Genomic DNA, 20,389 nt, shown 5'->3' with positions numbered 1-20,389 from the left:
CATCAGGCTTTACACGTTGAAGGACAATGTGATTAAAGCCAGATCAAATAAAAAAAACAGCCAGCTGACCATGTTGCCCATTTATCGCCCACCTATATCTACAAAGCGAGGGGAAAAAAAAACAAGAAAAACATCCAAAGCTCATCAATTTATAACGGGCTCATGGGAAATAAAATTCTCTATCGGAACAGAAAACAAATTAGTCCAAGCTTGGGTAGTCCGAAAGCTATGTCTGCCAGGGATGAATAAATCATGAGTTTACTTTTATGAATTCACTTACAAAAATGCCAACTATGGACCTTTTTTTTTTTTTTTGTTCTCCCACATCTGTAATACTAAAGATACAATGTGTGGCTGTCACAGCAAATGCTGGATTGTGACGCTGCTAGGTCTGTGTAGCTCCTATGCAGAAAAAAAATGATTCAATGAAAGCACAGGAGACACACCCATTACTATGGGTGCTTTTTCTGCTCTCTCTGTGTGCTAAGCAATCAGCCTCACTCATCTATAGCCATGTCATCTGATAAGAAATCAACATATTGTAACCATCTCTATTCTGACGTGATATTTATGACACCCAATACACTCCTTTTTTTATTTTTTTTGTACACATTGTAACATTGATGGTGTACCCAGCTTGCTGGTGATAGAGCAGGTATGACAATGAAGGGTGGAAAGTCACCAGTGCAATTTGGCATCTAAAAATAATAATTTTTGAGTTTTTTGAAAAATGTATATAATCAGTTAATAATAATAGTGCTTTAATATGAAGGAAAAGGTATTTAAAAAAAATCCTTATTCTGATGGCACTTTTCAGCAGAAAAGGTGACAGCAGCATCCCCCCCTAGAGCTCCCCTAGAAGTCCCCGCCCCGTCCCCGCACAGAGCCCGCCCCCTGCCTCTAGTACCCGGCTCCCTGCCTTGCTGTCCTTGCCATTGTCTCAGACGTTCCATACTCGAACGTCGTAACCTCCAGCGCTCCATCTCCAGACCACCCAGCAAGCTAGAACCATGAGGGAGATCGTTCACATCCAGGCCGGTCAGTGTGGCAACCAGATCGGAGCTAAGGTGAGGCTGGCATGCTCAGAGGATAGGCACCTGCTGGCAGAACCCATCAGACTCCAGATGGTCACCCCACCTTTATATAACGGTACTGAGCCATTAGATCCTTCCTACGTGGGCTGATCTCTATAGAAAATGGGGGGATCACTCATATAACTGCCTACCCATATATCTGTAGAAACAATATTATTAAAAAATAAATAAATATTCCCTCCAATGAAGAATTCTGCATGCTGGATGGGGATCTGGTTAGGGTGATGATGGGCTGGGCTTGATTTCATGGGATTACATTTTTTTTCTTATTTAGTTTATGTATATCATATGGTATTAAAATCATTTATGCAATTGGTATGTATGCCAGATTAAATACACATAATTATTTTATTAAAAGAAGGTTGTCACTTCAATGAAAAAAAAAAATCACAAGACTCTAATGGCGGTATTCTATGGTTTCTGCCCAGCAGTAATAGCATTAGGAGTTCTGTACTTGTAAGGTGGGGGAGCTGTGTGTTCCTGCACTGCCTTCCACAGCAAATATATATACCAGTGTGAACGATAAATACTGGCTGTAAAGTGGTAAAAATATAATTAAAAGATATAATTATATATATCGTACATATTTAAAATGGGGGGGGGGGGCATTTTTTTTTCTGCTCAATACAGGTAAAGTTTTTGTTTTGATTTAATAGATTCTCATTACATTTGTTGAACAGTATCTACATTTTAATGAGTAATGTCGTTTTGGAGGGAATTTCTTCCGTTCGTTTCCCCCACCCCCCACTGCGATCCTCTAACGTGGTCGTCAGTTCGGATATAAAATACAATTAAACATTAATTGTATTTTATATCCGAACTGACGACCACGTACAGAAGTGTTAAATGCCACATTGCACAGCCATGTGCCTACAATACTCCGGAAACTGTGACCGAATAGGGAGCAGATACTATTCCACTATAAAAGAATGGAATCCAGTAGGAAAACATCAGATGCCTTCTATTAGAAAAAATCGCCCAATTATTTATTTATATATATATATATATATATATATATATATATATATATATATATTCTATCCTAGTAATTTGACATAAACACTAAGCATTTTTATTGTATTTGCTTTTTATTGTTATTATTTTTTATTATTGTAAAATACGTTTTTAGGGAATTCTGTTTGCTGCATATTTTCGATTTTGAATAAAGTTTTTATGTTCATATCACTTATTAACACATTAAAATCAGATTTTGTTTTAAATAAAATGTATGAATACATTTTGAACCCCCCTCCCCCTCCCCTCTTGCTAACAGGAGATCAGTGTGCTATGGCGCCAACAGCTTTTCCCTCCCCCGACCACCTCCTCCTTCCTCTCTAGCTTTTCAGTCTTTGTTCTCAGGAAGCCTCTAAAATAGGGAGGGAGTTTCTTTAAAAATTGCATTTTTGACTTTTTTTCAATATCGAAAAGTCCACTGGGAGGCATTTTTTTCTCCTCTTAGAAGTGGTCTCACCCATATTCATTTTATATTTACCCCAAAATCCCCCCGGGAAAAAAAGAAAAATGCTTGTGACGTAGACACTAACTGCAGTGCAGTAAAGCTGCCCAGTAATACTATTACAGGAAAGATTAGGGGAAGGGTGTGTATTCACATCACATAGCCATCTGCAGGGTAGAAGAATGTACATCTTCACCATGGGAAGCCTCTATATAAAGCCATAAGCACTTATTTTGATTTAAATAAAAAGAAATATTAAACTGCCGCATTTCTTAAAAATATACATTTGTTTGTGTAAAATTTTTACAAAATATAAATCTTTTTGGCTTTGCTATGTAAAAGCTAATATTTTAGCAATAGCTTTATTTCACTGTATTATTCTGAAATACAATCCCAGTTGTCTTCCTAATGGCTGCAAGACTGGGTGATTAAAGTGTCAGAGTATTGTGCAGTTTTCTGGCTATAAATGGGATAGGGGAACCCTCCTAATTATAATGGGCTGGCAGCATGACCGATGGCTGAGATAGCGGATGTGTGCTACACATTGTAAGTCTATGCTGATGACAGCCTGGTGCAGCTGCAGTGCCACACCCTGGGGTGTAAACCTACACCCCATCTATCCCTGAGCAGCAGAGATCTGTGCATACTATAAGATTTAAATAACTGATAAAAGGTTGTTTAATATAAATGACAATATTAGTAGTATGATAGTACAGAATATAATGCACTAATAATACAGGGATACATGCTAGGTAGATCAGAGAGTGATACAGTATAGAGAAAGCAAAGGATGGATAGAACATGATGTAAACAGAAACTTAGCTATTAATATAGATACAATATAGACAAAAAAAAATATATAATTTTATATGTCTCCCTTTATTTATTTATTTATATATATATATATATATATATATATATATATATATATATATATATATATATATATATATATATATATATATATATATATATATTTGATACATGCATAGATACAAACATAACTAGACAGGGATAGATGGACAGATTATTATTATACAGGTTTCATATAATGCCAACAGATTGCACAGCTTTTCACAACTTGAGGGCAGACCGTACAGTTACAATACACGTTAATACAGAATCAAAGGGCCCTGCAGATACATCCATATATACATTATGCAGATACTGCTTACACTCTATATGACAGTTAGTGTGCTTTAACACTGAGGCATTGGGGGCGTCTGCGGTCGCTTTACCGTAGTTTTAGCGGCGGTATTCGCCCGCTAACAGGGAGCTTTTAACCCCTTCTAGTGGCCAAACAAGGTTAAAACCGCACCCGCAAAGCACCGCTGCAGCTTTGGCAATGGTTCGGCGGCGCTGCCCATTGATTTCAGTGGGCAGGGGCATTTTAGAAGCGGTGTATACACCGCTCCTACAGTGCTGCAAAGATGCTGCTTGCGGCGCTTTACCGCAATTTTAGCGACGCTAGCGGATCGCTTTTAACCCCCTCTAGTGGCCGAAAATGGGTTAAAACCGCCCGCAAAGCACAGCTTTGCCAGTGGTTCGGCGGCGCTGCCCATTGATTTCAATGGGCAGGGGCACTTTAGGAACGGTGTATACACCACTCCTACAGCGCTGCAAAGATGCTGCTTGCAGGACTTTTTTTTACCATCCTGTAATTGCACCGCTCCAGTGTGAAAGCACTCGGGCTTTCACACTGGAGAGACAGTAGAGGCTTTTTACAAACGCTATGCAGGCGCTAGTTTTAGACCCCTTTCACACTGGGGCGTTTTTCTCAAGCGCTTTAGCGTTAAAAAAGCGCCTGTAAAGCGCTTGAAAGAAGCCTCATCTGCAGTCCCAATGTGAAATGTCAGCGCCCGAAAAACGCTCGTAAAGCGCCGCTTAAACTAGCAGCGCTTTACCAGCGTTTTTTGAGCGTTAATGGGGTACTTTTAACCCCTGCTAGTGGCCAAATAAAGGGTTAAAAGCGCCCACAAAACGCTGCTGCCAATAGCGTTTTTCAGGCGTTTTTCGGGCGTTTTACAAGCGCTTCCCATTGATTTCAATGGGAAGGGGCGTTTTAGGAGCGTTGTATTCACCGCTCCAAAAGCGCTGCAAAGAAGCTGCTTGCAGGACTTTTTTTTTACGCTCTTCCAGCGCAGCGCCTCAGTGTGAAAGGACTCGGGCTTTTACATTGGGATTGCAGTTGCAGCTTCTTTTAGGCGCTTTTTTTAACGCTAAAGCGCCTGAAAAACGCCCCAGTGTGAAAGGGATCTTGGTGTGAAAGCACTCGGGCTTTTACATTGGGATTGCAGTTTCAGCTTCTTTCAGGCGCTTTTTTTAACGCTAAAGCGCATGAAAAACGCCTGAAAAATGCCCCAGTGTGAAAGGGGTCTTAGCGCCTGTAAAGCGCCTCAGTGTGAAAGCAGTTTTATGTTCCTGAGCACTCTGCAATCTATACTAAGACATTCATCAGTTGCAAGTGCATTTTGTAGTTCTTTTCTGAACCTTATGGTGTAGGATTGCCACCAATGATGTTCCCATCGGTCATATTGTTACCCATTATAATCATAGAGTATATGGGGTCCTTCATAGGATTGATAGTAGATATTGACTTTGACTCTCATTGACCACATTCCAAACAAAATGTTCTTTTGGATTGCTGATCTCTTGCTATGCAAGTGACTTCATTTGGGGGTGACTGGGCCTAGTGTCACATCCCCTTGCGCCACCCTCTATATTTTTAAGGCTGTATTGTTCTCCAATTTCCTCTGTCGATGTGGAGATGTGACGGGAGGGGGAGGGGAGGCCAAACCACAGTACGCTCAAGTGAAGCAGCAAAGGGAGGGTAGGTCTGCGTTCCATAGAGTAGGGATAGCATTGTAGAGCCACAAAATCAGACAGCACAAGACTGCACATGATTCATACACACAGAGCTCCTAGGAATGTTTTGTTCACATTTCCCAGAAGGACTTTAAAACCCACCAGTTCAATCAAGTTACTGTGTTGCGTTGGTGTTGGCACTCTGATCTGTGACCTCAAAGAGGAGGACCAGCTCGGGGTGAAAAAAAACTAAAATTCAGCAGCTACAAATACTGTAGCTGCTGACTTTTAATATTAGGACACTTACCTGTCCAGGGAGCTTGCAATGTCTGCACCTGAGCCAATCTTTAGATCGAATCCCGGGTGCTGCCACTGCCATTCCTGGTAAGTGAACCAAGCAGTGAAGTCTTTGGGCTTCACTGCTGGCTCTCTACTGCGAATGCGCGAAGCGTGCTGCATTTTGTAATTGGCCTGGTGGTGGGGGAGGGAGGAGGGCGGCCAAATTTTCGGGAGATCGGGCCGTGGCCCATCTCCCAGAAGTGGGGAAGAGGACCTGTCAAAAATGGGTCTCTGTACCCCCCGGGGCGTATAAGCGGAAGTCCCACTTTTAGGTGGAACTCCGCTTTAGGCTACTTTGTTTAAAGTCGCATTCTCCAAGCTGTGGCCCAGGGTCCAAATGCGGCCCTTGGCTTGCCTTTATCTGGCCCTTGGGGCACTATTCCTCCCATTGACACCAACAATGGAGCAGAATTCCTTCCGTTGACACCAATGATGGGGCACTATTTCTCCAGCTGACACCAATGAAAGGGCTCTCTTCCTTCGACTGACACCAATGATGGGGCAGAATTCCTTCCACTGACACCACGACTGGGCACTATTCCTCCCACTGACACCAATGATGGGGCATTATATCTCCCACTGGACGCCAGGACATTCTACTTCAGCTGGCATTAGTCTGGTAGCCTGAAGGTCCTTTGTTCAGAAAGTTTGGAGACCCCTTATTTGAAGGGTCAGTCCAACCACAACAGATGATTTGATTATGGGTGGGTTGAGTCACCCACTGGCCTCTTAAATATGTTAATGGCTGTGGGGCAAAATTTCTTTGATAGGGTTCCTAGCTTAGTCCTCCATTGCCACATTGATCCTACTGCAGCATACACAATCAGTAAAGAAATCAAGGCAGGTGGATAAGCCTCACTTCTAGTGGCCATGACTGTAATAAACCCAAATCTGGTTTCTCAAATCCTCTGGATTTTCCCTTGAAGCCTGAGATCCTATATGTCACACCTGCTAGTGGGTTCCCAGCTATAGACTTGTACGTTGACAAGTACATCTGGTCCCCAGAGTTCTTGAAGGATTAACGACTTTTGTGGGTAACTCACATGGCCAAATCATCTACCAGTAACTGAAATACCAGTTTTGGGTAGGAGGACTCTTTAAGTGACTCTACAGATGTATTCGGGTTAAAAAGCAGCAGAATGAGGATGTGGTTGGAGCTTCCTGTTTCTGTCTGCCAGTAGATCAGACTGTGAAAGTGACACCTTCAGTGACAAGTCCCTAAAGTTTTTCATCTTTCTTCACAGTTCTGGGAGGTCATCAGTGATGAGCATGGAATCGACCCAACAGGAACATACCATGGAGACAGCGACCTGCAGCTGGACAGGATCAGCGTCTACTACAACGAGGCAACCGGTAATCTGAGTCTCCCTCAAACATACTTTAATCCTATGAACTCCTTTGTGGTGACAGCACATAACTTGATCAGGACTGGAAAAGCCTATACAGATACTTGGAAGCTTTAGCAAGGTCTAGAATCCAGCAAAATAGTTTAAAGCAAACCTGTGCTGTGAGAACGTCAGATGTTAACTTTTGTGGACATCCTTATCGCTATTCCCTTCATTCTTGTATTTCTGATTTACTGACCTGGAGCATGCATACAGTAAATAAATTCAATACTCCCATAGTCATACTTGTTCCTGGCAAGTGACACCAAAATTATTGAAATCATTAGATTAGCATTTTGTTACGCAGCGGCAGCTGCAGAGGGGAGGAGAGGGCACTTAACAACGGCTTGAATTTCCCAGAGCGGTGAAGTCACAATAGCCTCCAACGTCCAATGTGTGTTCCCTCCTCTCCCCTGCAGCCTCAACTGGCTGACACACAGGAACCTGATAATGTGACCAGGCCAGAGCGTGCTAAAAATAGGTAAGTATATGCATCTTTTTTTAACACAGGTTAGTCAGGATAGGTGTTAAGAAGGGAAAGGGGACATTTTTAGAACTGGTTAGGTTTAGGCTGGACTTCTACTTGAAGTTGTGCATTTGATTGTATTCATTGAGTACAGTTTTTTATTTTGCTTTGCACCTTGCTCACAAGTTTTATTATAGTGCTAGCTAGCATAAAATGGTTATGGTCCAGTATTAGATTGTGCACAGTGCAGCAGTCTAGCATCCAATGACTCATTGTCTTCGGAGAATTTAGATTGGTCAAATTTGGATTGCTACACATTGTTGCTTCCTGTACTGTATAGCTTATTAAAGCTGTTTATATGTATGTTCATTCTACATGAAGTTATCAGATTTTTTTTTTTTTTTCATTAACACCACAACACTGGTATCATATGCAATGCAGAAAAATGCAGACTTGTATTTTTCCTGCAGTGCACTAAATGTCACCACATGTCATCACACGCACACTGCTCTGCAGTGACATGCGACATTATGTGACAAATAAAGGGAACAATAAAAGATAAAGTAAAGAGTGCAATACCCTGAACATTGCACTGCCCCCTGCTGGACTTTACACAGACATTAGCCTGCATGGTCAAATGCTGCATTTTACAGTCGGCTAGTGTGAATGATCCCTGGATGCTTCTTCACAGTTGTCATTTTAAAAATATGTTTGGAATTTGGAGGGCTTTTTTTTTTTTTTCTTTCCCTAGAGCTCTAAATGTGAAATGAGGGTGTGGCTTGCATTCCTCTAACTGACTTGCTTCTTTTTAATACTGTGCTTGCTAACAAAGGTTTAGCCAGTGGTGCCATAGAACAAATTATCTGTTTTGGCCTTTCTGTATAGTCAGATTCTTACCAATTATTGTAATTATTAATATTATTTATTTATTTCATATACAGGTGGCAAATATGTCCCAAGAGCCATCCTCGTCGATCTGGAGCCAGGAACAATGGACTCTGTCCGATCCGGGCCCTTCGGACAGATATTTAGGCCCGACAATTTTGTATTTGGTAAGCTTTACTAAGTTAAAGAAAATATAATTTTACATATATTTAATTTTAAGTACAACAAGAGTCTAAAAATGTAGGGGAAAAAAAAGCTGCTATATACCATGATGTCCTTCATTGGGATCTGTACCAGGAAAGCAGCTTAGTTGTATGAAAATGCAGTGTCTTGTCTCAGCAGCAAAGTGTAAAGACTTATTTTGTGCAAACGGCGAATCTTTAAGTTCAAAGTCCAGCATTCATAGCAGAAACTATATTTTTCCAGTCTGGAATTCTGATTCTGAGATGGGTTTTTCTCATACACACGGTTTTAATAAGGCTCATATGAAATTGTCTGGGTTATTGACTGTTTGCTGATTAAGATTATTAATAGCTCCAAGAGTATACTCTTATACTTAACACCTTTCTTCCTTCCTCAGGACAAAGTGGTGCTGGCAACAACTGGGCTAAGGGCCACTACACAGAAGGAGCTGAGCTGGTAGACTCTGTTCTAGATGTGGTGAGAAAGGAGGCAGAGAGCTGTGATTGTCTTCAGGGCTTCCAGCTCACACACTCCCTGGGTGGTGGTACCGGATCTGGTATGGGCACACTTCTCATCAGCAAAATCCGAGAAGAGTATCCTGACCGTATAATGAACACCTTCAGTGTTGTGCCCTCCCCCAAGGTGTCCGACACTGTTGTGGAACCCTACAACGCCACACTCTCTGTTCATCAGCTGGTTGAAAACACAGATGAGACCTACTGCATTGACAATGAAGCCCTTTACGACATCTGCTTCCGCACCCTGAAGTTGACCACCCCAACCTATGGAGACCTGAACCATCTGGTTAGCGCTACCATGAGTGGAGTCACCACCTGCTTACGTTTCCCAGGCCAGCTAAATGCTGATCTTCGCAAACTGGCAGTCAACATGGTCCCCTTCCCACGTCTCCACTTCTTTATGCCAGGGTTCGCTCCTCTGACCAGCCGAGGCAGTCAGCAGTACCGTGCGCTAACCGTGCCTGAGCTCACTCAGCAGGTGTTCGATGCCAAAAACATGATGGCTGCCTGTGATCCACGCCATGGCCGATATCTGACAGTGGCAGCAGTGTTCCGTGGTCGCATGTCCATGAAGGAGGTTGACGAGCAGATGCTTAATGTCCAGAACAAGAACAGCAGCTACTTTGTAGAATGGATCCCCAACAATGTCAAGACGGCAGTGTGTGACATCCCACCACGCGGCCTTAAGATGGCAGTCACATTCATCGGCAACAGCACCGCCATCCAGGAGCTGTTCAAACGCATCTCAGAGCAGTTCACTGCCATGTTCCGTCGCAAGGCTTTCCTCCACTGGTACACGGGAGAGGGCATGGACGAAATGGAGTTCACAGAGGCTGAAAGCAACATGAATGACCTTGTCTCCGAGTACCAACAGTACCAAGATGCTACAGCAGAAGAAGAGGAAGATTTCAATGAAGAAGCAGAGGAGGAGGCTTGAGCTCTCTCTACCGCCACTACTCCTTCTCCGTCTCCACTTCTTCCTCCTCCTACATTCTCAGGCTGAGAGAAAAAAAAGTCTTTACAGATGATCTCCATTTGTTTTATTCCTCCATCTTTTTTTCATTTTTCAGTGTTTTTGTTTTATGCTTCACTATTCCTTCTCTGTATATGTTGCTTTAGTCTTGTGGAAAGTCCTTGATAGTAGGCCCTGGTTGGAGCAGGTAACATCTTGTTAAGGTTTCCAGTTTGATCTTAGGAGTTGTCATACAGCTGGCAAGCTGTAGCGGGCTCTTTAGATGACCGGCAAAGCTTTGATTACTCGAGTTCCATCAAAAGGTGGCCTACTTAAAGTCAAATAACTACCTGTAGCTTAGTGCTGGTCTCTAGCTACAGGTTGGTTAAAAGTCTAATTATACCCAGAGATTGTAGAAGAGCCTAAAAACATCTAATCCTAACAATACTTTTCTGAGCCCCGTTCAGTGGTGGCTTATTTGTCCTTTTTTACAAGCGGTTTCCTTTATTTTTTCATTTCCTTAAGTTATTACTGTGGACACACATAAAATGTACCAATCACTGCCATTTCCCTAATTACCAACTAAATGGAAACTGTAAAAAAAGTCTCCAATTTTAGCTTGGCTTGATATAGGTCTCAATGGAAAAAAAAAAAGGCTTTGCCCGTCATTGTTTACAATATAACAACTAGTGCTTGAGATCTAACAAAATGCACGTACCACTCTTTGCAGCAAACAGTATTTTTAAATTTGCAGATTTTGGTTTTATTAATGACGTGGGCCTGAATTCTGCAGCCTGGGATGGCCATACTCGAGTTGGCATGTGGTTACCAAGGCAACCATTGTATTTAAAAAGAGAAAAATAATGAATTTTGCTGTTCGAAAATGAAAGGAATTGTGGGGAAGAATCTATCTCTAAGTGAAAAGTGGATGTTTCATTTCTTCTCCTGTTTTTATTTTTGTTGTTCTGTTCATCCTCTTCTTCTCTTTCTCTCCTCATGCCATAATTATTTTTTATTTTACTGTTGCTTTTTCATATTGAAAAGATGACAAGCCTGTGACGGAAAAAAAAAATAAAAGTTTTTTTTTAAGTTTTGTTTGGTGTATGATGAGCTCTTTATTTGAATGCAGGGTGGAACACTTCAGCTGGAGGGAGGTAAGAGTGTTGGAAATTAAAGTGAACTTTTGCTTTGCCCATTCAAGGCAAAACAACGGTTTCACTTAAAAAATTACTTTGTTATTAGGGAATTCTCCATCCCCATGTAACCGTCATGGTTCCCTAGTGGCCAAACACCAAGCACTAGCGCTGTCACATGGGAGGAAGGAAATCACATGCTCCATAAATACTGAATATTTTTCTTTTGCCCTTGGCAGCCTTAAGCCCCACTATTCAATTTTCTGCTGTTTCTTCCTTCAGATTTTTTGGTAAATCTGAAGGAAAAAATCAGCAGAAAATTGATAGTGTGTATGGGGCTTTAAAGTGATTTTAAGGCTACTTTCACACTGAGCGATAGAAATAGCCTCTGAAAAGCGCCTCAAAACCGCCTCCCATTTATTGCAGTGTCTTTTCACACTGGAGCTGTGCCATTGTGGGACGTTACCAAAAGTCCTGCAAGCAGCATCTTTGGGGTGGTTTGGGAGCTCTGTAAAAAGTGCTGCCAAAATGCCTGCCCATTGCAATGAATGGGCAGCGCAAAAGCGTACTGAAAAGCGCTGCTAAAACAGCGATAAAGCGCCGCAAAAAACGAGCAGCGATTTAGCGCCAACGGCACAAGCGCTCAGTGTGAAAGTAGCCTAAATGATCACCTTTCTGTTTAAAATTGAAATAAGAAATCAAAACATTTTTTATATATATAGAAAAACATTTATATATACATTTTTCATCTTTTATAAGTGATTACATTACCTCTTTTTTCCTCCTTTCTCAGCTGCAAAAGGGCTGGGGAGGGGGAGAGAAACAACAGAACACTGAACTTTCAATTGAATGGCTGTGCAGGGGTGGAGCAGGTGTCAGTACAAGTCTGATCATTGGAGGAGTGTACACTGAGTTCCCAGTATAGTTAGAGCTGACCACTGTGTTCTCCTTCTTAGTGTGGTCAGTTTCTAATAGGAAAGCAGGGGGACTAGCAGGAAAACTAGGGATTTCACACAAAGGAAGCAATAAAAGAGAACAGGAGACTTTTATTCATAAAAGTACACGGTATAACAGGTACATATCAGGAATATGAAATGCTGGGATAACAAACACTTTAAGAGAGCAATGGAAGAGAAAAAAGAAAATAATGTGCTAACAGGCATTAAAAAAAAGATACTGCTTTGCCCTTACATGGGCAAAATACAGGATTTTGCACATATGGGGGCTTCTAATTAAGACATTTTTTGTTGTGTGACAGTTATCTGAAAAGTTACATACAACTAATTGAAAAATAAATCTGATTGTTATCTGTTAAGGCTCCATTCACACTTGTGCCATTTGTCATGTGACTTGGGACATCAAAGTCTCATGTCAAGTCGCACCCAATCTTATCAATGACACCCATTCAAATCAGTGTGACTTAAAATCGCAGCGACTTTGAAAAGGTCCCTGCACTACTTTGTTGTGACTGATCCATATAATGGACAGTCAGATCAGAATTGCACCAAAAGTTATATCAACTCCACACTGGAAATCATGCAACTTTGGAGATGCGCTAATGGGAATGGACCCTAAACAGGGAGGTGTGATACATTTCTTTCAACACAGCACATATTTGATTATGCATCTGTAAGGATGAACATCAGACATGTAGTTGAGACATTAAAAAAAGGCCATTTTGACCTTATTCTCCAAAATCTGGATCCTAAACTTTACAAATATAGTTTACAAGATAGTGGTCATTAAAAGGATCCTTCCAAATCTTTCACATACCATATGGTTTCTCACACGTTACTGTCTTGTGTTAGAATAATGAAGATGAAATCCCATTAAATCTTTTGCTTCAGTAAGTGGTATGTTTTCACACTTTGGGGGACAATTACAAGATGTTATTTACATTGTTTGGTGGCCTAAGAAAAAGACTTGATAGAAACACAATTAACAATTTAAAGCCCAACTCCAGCCAGAATTTTTTATTATTTTTTGTATGGGTCTGCAAGGGTCAATAGACCTTCTTCTGTTTTGACTTTTTATGGATGTCTGTTCCTATTGAGGTGATAGGAATAAGTTCCAATAAGAACATAGACTAAAACACACTAGAGTGGGGTAGATTTAGAACCACTGATAATGACAGCACTGTATGTGCTTTCCTTATAACTTCTCATTTGTTGTCCTGGTTCTACAAGGACAGGAGGTAATGTAAAATCCCCCCCCAGTGATGTCCCATACAGAAATAGAAACCTGAAAGGAAATGTAACTTTCCCCCAGAAAAAACAACAAAACAAGTTTGGCTAGATTTGGGGCTTAAAACAAAAACATGAAGATAGACACTTAGAACAGACATGACTACAAGAAGGCAGAAGAGAAACTGGGCTTTAGGAGGCAACACCAAACACAATCTCTTTCTCATCTATGGAGGGACCCATGAGTTCATAAACATTTGGGTCATACTGCTGCCTACAGTAGGTTGGGAGGCTGGCTGGCAGGCATAAAAAAATAAGCCAGCCCCCGTATAACCCCTCTTCTGCCCAGCATAACTAGTTTTGCTTGTGTCCCAAGAGGTTGGACACCCTTTTTCCATGGCTCTGCAAAAAAAAATGTAATTTCTTTCTTGGTGTCTTTGAAGTGATATTAACCACTTCAATACAGGGCACTTAAACACCTTCCTGCCCAGACCAATTTTGATCTTTCAGCGCTGTCGCACTTTGAATGACAATTGCGCGGTCATGCTACACTGTACCCAAATTACATTTTTTCCCACAAATAGAGCTTTCTTTTGGTGGTATTTGATCACCTCTACGGTTTTTATTTTTTGCGCTACAAATAAAAAAATACCGAAAATGTTGAAAAAAAAATGGTTTTTTTTGTTTCAGTTTCAAAACTTTCTAAATAAGTACGTTTTCTCCTTCACTGATGGGGCTACACTGATGGGCACTGATAAGGCGGCACTGATGGGCACCAATGAAGTGGCACTGATGAGGTGGCATTGATGGACACTGATAGGCGACACAAATGGGCACTGATAGGTGGCACAAATTGGCACTGATAGCTGGCACGGATTGGCATGGATGGGCGGCACAGATGGGCATGGATAGGCGGCACGGGTGGGCACTCATAGGCGGCACAGGTGGGCACTCATAGGCGGCACAGGTGGGCACTCATAGGCGGCACAGGTGGGCACTCATAGGCGGCATTGGTGTTATACTGTACTAATGGATGCCAATCAGTGCCAAACAATGCATGCCAATCAGTGATGCCCATTGTGGGCACTGATTGGCATCCATTATGGGCACTGATTGCCATCCATTGTGCTGACTGGCATCCCTGGTAGTCTAGGGAGGATTACCTTTTCCCTGGTGGTCTGGTGGCGTCCCTGGTGGTCCAGTGTGGGCATCCTCGGAGGGGCTGTGCTGATAATCGATCAGCACAGACCCCCCCTGTCAGAGGAGCAGCCGATCGGCTCTCCTCTACTCGCATCTGACAGACGCGAGTGAGGAAAAGCCGATCACCGGCTCTTCCCATTTACATTGTGATCAGCCGTGATTGGACACGGCTGATCACGTGGTAAAGAGTCTCCGTCGGAGACTCTTTACCGAGATCGTAGTTGCCGGGTGTCAGACTGTCAGGTCAGGATTATGAAACTACTTTGCCACCGTCAATTTGTAATAGGGCGGGCGGCAAGTGGTTAAGTTAAAATATTTATAAAAAAAAAAAAAGTGCAAAGTCATACTTTCATGCTCTGTGTAATGGTTTTGTACAGAGCAGCCCAATTCTCTTCTTTTCAGGTTCTCCCCAGGGCTTCTGGCTCCTCCTCTTTACACAGTGCCCCCATAGCAAGCAGCTTGCTATGTGTGCACTTGTGCGGGCTGACTCCTATACCTTGTATGGGACTTGGCCATCCCCCTGCTCCCTCCTCACTGGCTTTGTTTGACAGCAGTGCAAGCCAATGGCTCCTGCTGCTGCATCACAGCCAATGAGGAGGCAGAGACTTGGGAGTACAGCTGCTCTCGTGCACGATGCTGGATCATGATTGGGCTTGGGTAAATATTAGGGGAGTTGCGGAGGGAGCTGCATGCTAAAGGTTTTTGACCTTCATGTGTAGAATGCATGAAGGTCAAAAACCTTCAGCCTTTACAACCACTTTAACCTCTAGAGGTCCGCGCTGTAGCCGTCATTCTATTGACGTCGTCCCGTGCACGAGGGGCCTGTGTGGCACGCTCTGTGATCAGCGAGTCTGAGACTCGCCTGATCATAGATCGGAGCAAGGGGTCGATCCCAACCCCTTACCATGTGATCGCAACAGAGCTGGTAATCGGCTATTTTTCTTTCTCGTGCTGTCAGCGCGAGGAGAAAAAAAAATGCCGATCACCGGCGGCCGTGAGAGGGACTTCAGTCCCGATCACGGCCAGATCATCAGTGCCCACCTGCCCTCTGCCAGTGCCACCCAAGTAGGGGAAAAAGTGAAACTCATCAGTGCCACCTATTAGTGCACACAGTGCCACCTATCAGTGCCCACAATCTGCCACAAAAACAGTGCTGCACCCCAGTGCCACATATCCGTGCCCATCAGTGTCATCTACCAGTGCCGCCCATCAGTCCCATCTATCAGTGGTACCCATTAGTGCCCATTCGTGCCATCTTATCTTTGCCCATCAGTGCCGCCTTATCTGTGCCCATCGGTGCCACCTTAGCTGTGCCTATTAGTGCCACCTTAGCTGTGCCTATCAGTGCCCACCAGTGCCACCTCATCAGCGCATTTCAATGAAGGAGAAAAATGACCTGTTTGCAAAATTTTATAACAAACTATTAAACATGATTTTTTTTATTTTGCATCTTTTTTTTTTGTTTACTAAAAAATAAAACTCCCAGCTGTAATTAAATACCACCAAAAGAAAGCTCTATTTGTGGGGAAAAAAATGATAAAAATTTAATTTGGGTACAGTGTAGTTAGTATGGCCGCGCAATTATCATTCAAATTGCATCAGCGCTGAAAATTGGTCTGGGCAGGAGGGGGGTTTAAGTGCCCAGTAAGCAAGTGGTTAATAAAGATTATTGCCACAATGCTTTTTTTTTATGCTCTGTGATTTCAATCAAGATTCCATGCTACAGCACTGTTTGAGCTGGTTTCTATATACAGTACCTCACAAAAGTGAGTACATCCCTCATGCCGCGTACACACGATCAGAATTCTCCTCGGAAAAAGCTCTGATGGTTTTCCCGACGGAATTCGGCTCAAGCTGTCTTGCCTACACACGGTCACATCAAATTCCGATAGTTTATAACGTGGTGACGTAAAACACGTACGACGGGACTAGAAAAGGAAGTTCAATAGCCAGTAGCCAATAGCTTCTGTCTCGTAGTTGAATCTGAGCATGCGTGATTTTTGGCGTGTATGAATTGCATACACACGATCGGAGTTACCGATTTTATAAATTTTTGGCTGGCGGAAATTCGGACAGCTAAATTCCGATGGAACATACACACGGTCGCATTTTAAGATGAAAAGCTCTCATCAGTCTTTTTGTGGCCGGAAATTCCAATCGTGTGTATGCGGCATCACATTTTTGTAAATATTTTATTATATCGTTTCATGTGACAACACTGAAGAAATTACGCTTTGCTACAATGTAAAGTAGTGAGTGTACAGCTTGTATAACAGTGTAAATTTGCTGTCCCCTCCAAATAACTCAACACACAGCCATTAATGTCTAAACTGCTGGCAACAAAAATGAGTACTCAGTACACCCCTAAGTGAAAATGTCCAAATTGGGCCCAATTAGCCTTTTTCCCCTCCCTGGTGTTATGTGACTCATTAGTGTTACAAGGTCTCAGGTGTGAAGGGGGAGCAGGTGTGTTAAATATGTTATCGCTCTCTCTCATACTGGTTACTGGAAGTTCAACATTGCACCTCATGGAAAATAATTCTCTGAGGATCTGAAAAAAATAATTGCTCTACATAAAGATGGCCTAGGCCAGGGATATGCAATTAGCGGACCTCCAGAAGTTGAAGAACTACAAGTCCCATGAGGCATAGCAAGACTCTGACAGCCACAAGCATGACACCCAGAGGCATGATTGTACTTGTAGTTTTGCAACAGCTGGAGGTCTTGGCTATAAGAAGATTGCCAAGACCCTGAAACTGCGCTGCAGCATGGTGACCAAGACCATACAGCGGTTTAACAGGATAGGTTCCAGTCAGAACAGGCCTTGCCATGCTCAACCAAAGAAGTTGAGTGCATGTGCTCAGCGTCATATCCAGAGTTTGTCTTTGAGAAATAGATGTATGAGTGCTGCCAGCATTGTTGCAGAGGTTGAAGGAGTGGGGGGGAGGGTCAGCCTGTTAGTGCTCAGACCATACACCGCACACTGCATCAAATTGGTCTGCATGGCTGTTGTCCCAGAAGGAAGCCTCTTCTAAAGATGATGCACAAGAAACCCCCCAAACTGTTTTCTGAAGACAAGCAGACTAAGGACCTGCATTACTGGAACCATGTCCTGTGGTCTGATGAGACCAAGATAAACTTATTTTTTTCATATAGTGTCAAGTAGGGATGAGCCCGATGCTGGACTCGAACATCGAGTGTTCAGTGTTCGCCGAACATCGAACATTATGAGACGTTTGCGGGAAATTCAAGTGCCCGTGGAACGCGCCATAATGAATGGCGGGCTTTTTGCGTAAACTAGGCTCCACTTCAGCGTCATGGGGCGGAGCACTAGGAGGTAGGCTCGTCTGGAGTTCCTCCACCCCTCCCTCTCCACCTGGAATCCCCACGTAACACCTTGCCCTCCCCCAACACGCGGCGAGAAGCTGAGCGGTGAACGGACCCTATCGGTCATGCGGGTATGCGGAGGAGAGCCGGACTGTGTTCGGTCTGGGCGCCGCTCCCCCTCAGCCTGACGCGGCCTCGGGAGTAAGTGACCTGCCTCGTAAACACTAGGAGATCATCCCCCGGCCCGGATGCCGGACGCTTGACACCAGTTGCAGACCCGAAGCTCTGAGCGGCAGGTGAGCCCCTTACACTGCCTACACACAGGAGACTGGAACTCTGCCATACTGCTCTACGGCCAGGAGTCTGCCCTGGAAAACAATACACCGACCCAACACAGCAAAGTGAAAGGGAGTCTGAGGACTGGACACCCGAAGTGCTCGGATACTGGAACGGGGTATTGTAATCAACAAGGCGTGAGTTTAAATTGGGAATGTGGAGAGGAGAGCTTGACCTGGGAGAGGCATGATAGAACCGTATATGCTTTGTGAGCAATGAACTGTGTGTGAACTGTGTCATATGGAGAAGAGCTTTGCAACTATAAATGCCGCGATAAGATAGACTTTTGTTGGTTTTTTTGCTCTTGTTTTTCACGGCTCGTTTCTACTATCTCCCTAACCCTGGGCATGCATGAGGAGGCGGCTAAGTGAGGAAAAAGCAGGAGAATAGAGTTATAAGATCTCTAAGAGAATATAAAATATATTAAAACCCTCCCCCCTCTCAAAAGTCTTGTACGCTTTGATGGAGCTTATGGTAACTCCATGGGAGGGGGATCCAACTTTTTAAATCTAACCCTGGGGGGGTTCTACTCAATAAGAAAAAGTCTAGATGTATGTCCATTTCTAGATCAGTGCCCCAGGTTCTATGCTGATATAAGCACTGTAACAAAAGAGACCCTTCCCCAAGTAAATCTAATAAAGGTGAAAAAAGGACACTTAAAACCCTGAGGAGATAAGCAGAGAGACGCTACAAAAGAACACTAAACTTTTTTCACCTAGAAGGTCGCGGGGGTGCTATGGAGGCAATAAACTGATCATGGTCCACGGCTATGCTTTGGGGCCCCCCCCGAGGCGGTCTCTTCTCTGGAAAGATAGTTGGGCAATTGGGATAACTTGCAAGTTTAGAGTGACTATAACTTTAACCCCCCCCCCCTCCCTTCCTATTGAAACGGTCATTGTTTATACGCAATCCCGAGTCAAGGGGACGTCGAGAGGAGCAAGCAAGGACATCGTTTGTACAAGAAAGGGGATTAGTACCGCCCAAGTTGAGCCCTTGCTGCATAAACTCAACCCAAACTGCCAGAGACTGGACAAGGAAAGAAGAAGTCAATACGACACCTTGGGATAAAAGCCGATAAAAAGACTGTATAACAACTGACGGGACCTATAGTATGATTATAGCTTGAATATCCTCTGACCTCTGTATATGTTTTGTACGGTTTGATCGGGGGGTGCTCTATTTTTTAAGTAAAGGGCCCTGGGGAGAGGTGGGAGGGGGGAGAGAGGTGGACAGCCCCTAGAATCTAGGAGAAGGGATCCAGCTCAGTGGATTCCCCCCCGTCCTCTGACCCCCCCCCCCCCCCCCCCTAGCTGCCAGCCTGAGAAGGGACTGAAAACGAGTTGGGTGGAGCTAAAGGGAAGTATGAGAGGGAAAGCAAAAACAGGTAAAAAAGCCCCACTGGCCCCCAGTCCAGGGGGAATCCAGCGATATATGGCAAGTAACTCTAGTTTAATGGAGGAAGGCCCTTGCAGCCCCAAATTAGGAACAGCACGGAGATCCGGCCCAAACAGGCAGAAGATGTTAGAAGAAAGTAAAGGGGGAAAGGAAAATGGAGCTAATATGAGGGCCCCGAAGGAAGTAAATGTGAGGGAGGAAAAAAGACTGGGAGAGGAGGGTACAATGGGAGAAGGTAGTGTGCTAGATATACCCCAGGAGGGGGAAGCCCCTCTAATTAAGGAGATGTTAATGGAGATGTTCGCAAAAATGGAGGACTCCTTAAAAATGGAAATAGCAGGAGTAAGGGCAGATATAGGATTGGTCCTTGGGAGGGTGGAAGAGATAGAGGAAAGACTAGACAACCAAGACCAAAGATTAGATGAGATAACAGAACAAATCACATCCCTTCAGTTAGTGAATAGGAGCCTCCAATATAAACTGGAGGACCAGGATAACCGGGGGAGAAGGAAGAATGTGCGCATTAAAGGCCTCCCAGAGAAATACAGCAGTAGGGAACTGGGAAGTATAATAAAGCAGCTATTCAACCCGTTATTGGGAAGAGAACCTGGAGATACCCTCAGGATAGACAGAGCTCATAGGATAGTAAGGAGGATAGTTTCAAGGGAGGAGCATCCTAGAGATGTGATAGTGAGGTTTCATTACGTAGAAGAGAGAGGCCTCATTATGGAG

General features: G+C 43.4%; 1 protein-coding gene across 2 annotated transcripts; it reads left to right on the top strand.

The window, feature by feature from the left end:
* Positions 1-900: 900 nt before the first annotated feature.
* Positions 901-11,177, top strand: TUBB (tubulin beta class I). 2 transcript variants are annotated; one of them, XM_077463241.1, is made up of 4 exons: positions 901-1,067; positions 6,939-7,047; positions 8,487-8,597; positions 9,011-11,177. In XM_077463241.1, the coding sequence occupies exons 1-4, from the start codon at positions 1,011-1,013 to the stop codon at positions 10,066-10,068; spliced, it is 1,335 nt and encodes a 444-aa protein (XP_077319367.1). In that variant the 5' UTR covers positions 901-1,010; the 3' UTR covers positions 10,069-11,177. The 2 variants fall into 2 exon arrangements, with proteins under 2 accessions (XP_077319367.1, XP_077319416.1); XM_077463290.1 differs by lacking the exon at positions 901-1,067 and adding an exon at positions 1,131-1,149.
* The last annotated feature ends 9,212 nt before the right edge of the window (positions 11,178-20,389 follow it).

The sequence above is a fragment of the Lithobates pipiens genome, unplaced genomic scaffold (genome assembly GCF_037356315.1).
Source record: "Lithobates pipiens isolate NorthernLeopardFrog02 unplaced genomic scaffold, aLitPip1_a1.2 Scaffold_1, whole genome shotgun sequence".
In the NCBI taxonomy this organism is placed as follows: Eukaryota; Metazoa; Chordata; class Amphibia; order Anura; family Ranidae; genus Lithobates; species Lithobates pipiens.
Note: the sequence above shows the minus strand (reverse complement) of the source record. Positions and strands in the feature narration are given on the sequence as shown.

Excerpts from the sequence above, each read along its gene's own strand:
- TUBB (XM_077463241.1), top strand. The coding sequence starts at position 1,011 with ATGAGGGAGATCGTTCACATCCAGGCCGGTCAGTGTGGCAACCAGATC. Across the intron at positions 7,048-8,486 it reads CTACTACAACGAGGCAACCG|GTGGCAAATATGTCCCAAGA; the intron begins GTAATCTGAGTC and ends TTTCATATACAG. Across the intron at positions 8,598-9,010 it reads GCCCGACAATTTTGTATTTG|GACAAAGTGGTGCTGGCAAC; the intron begins GTAAGCTTTACT and ends TTCCTTCCTCAG.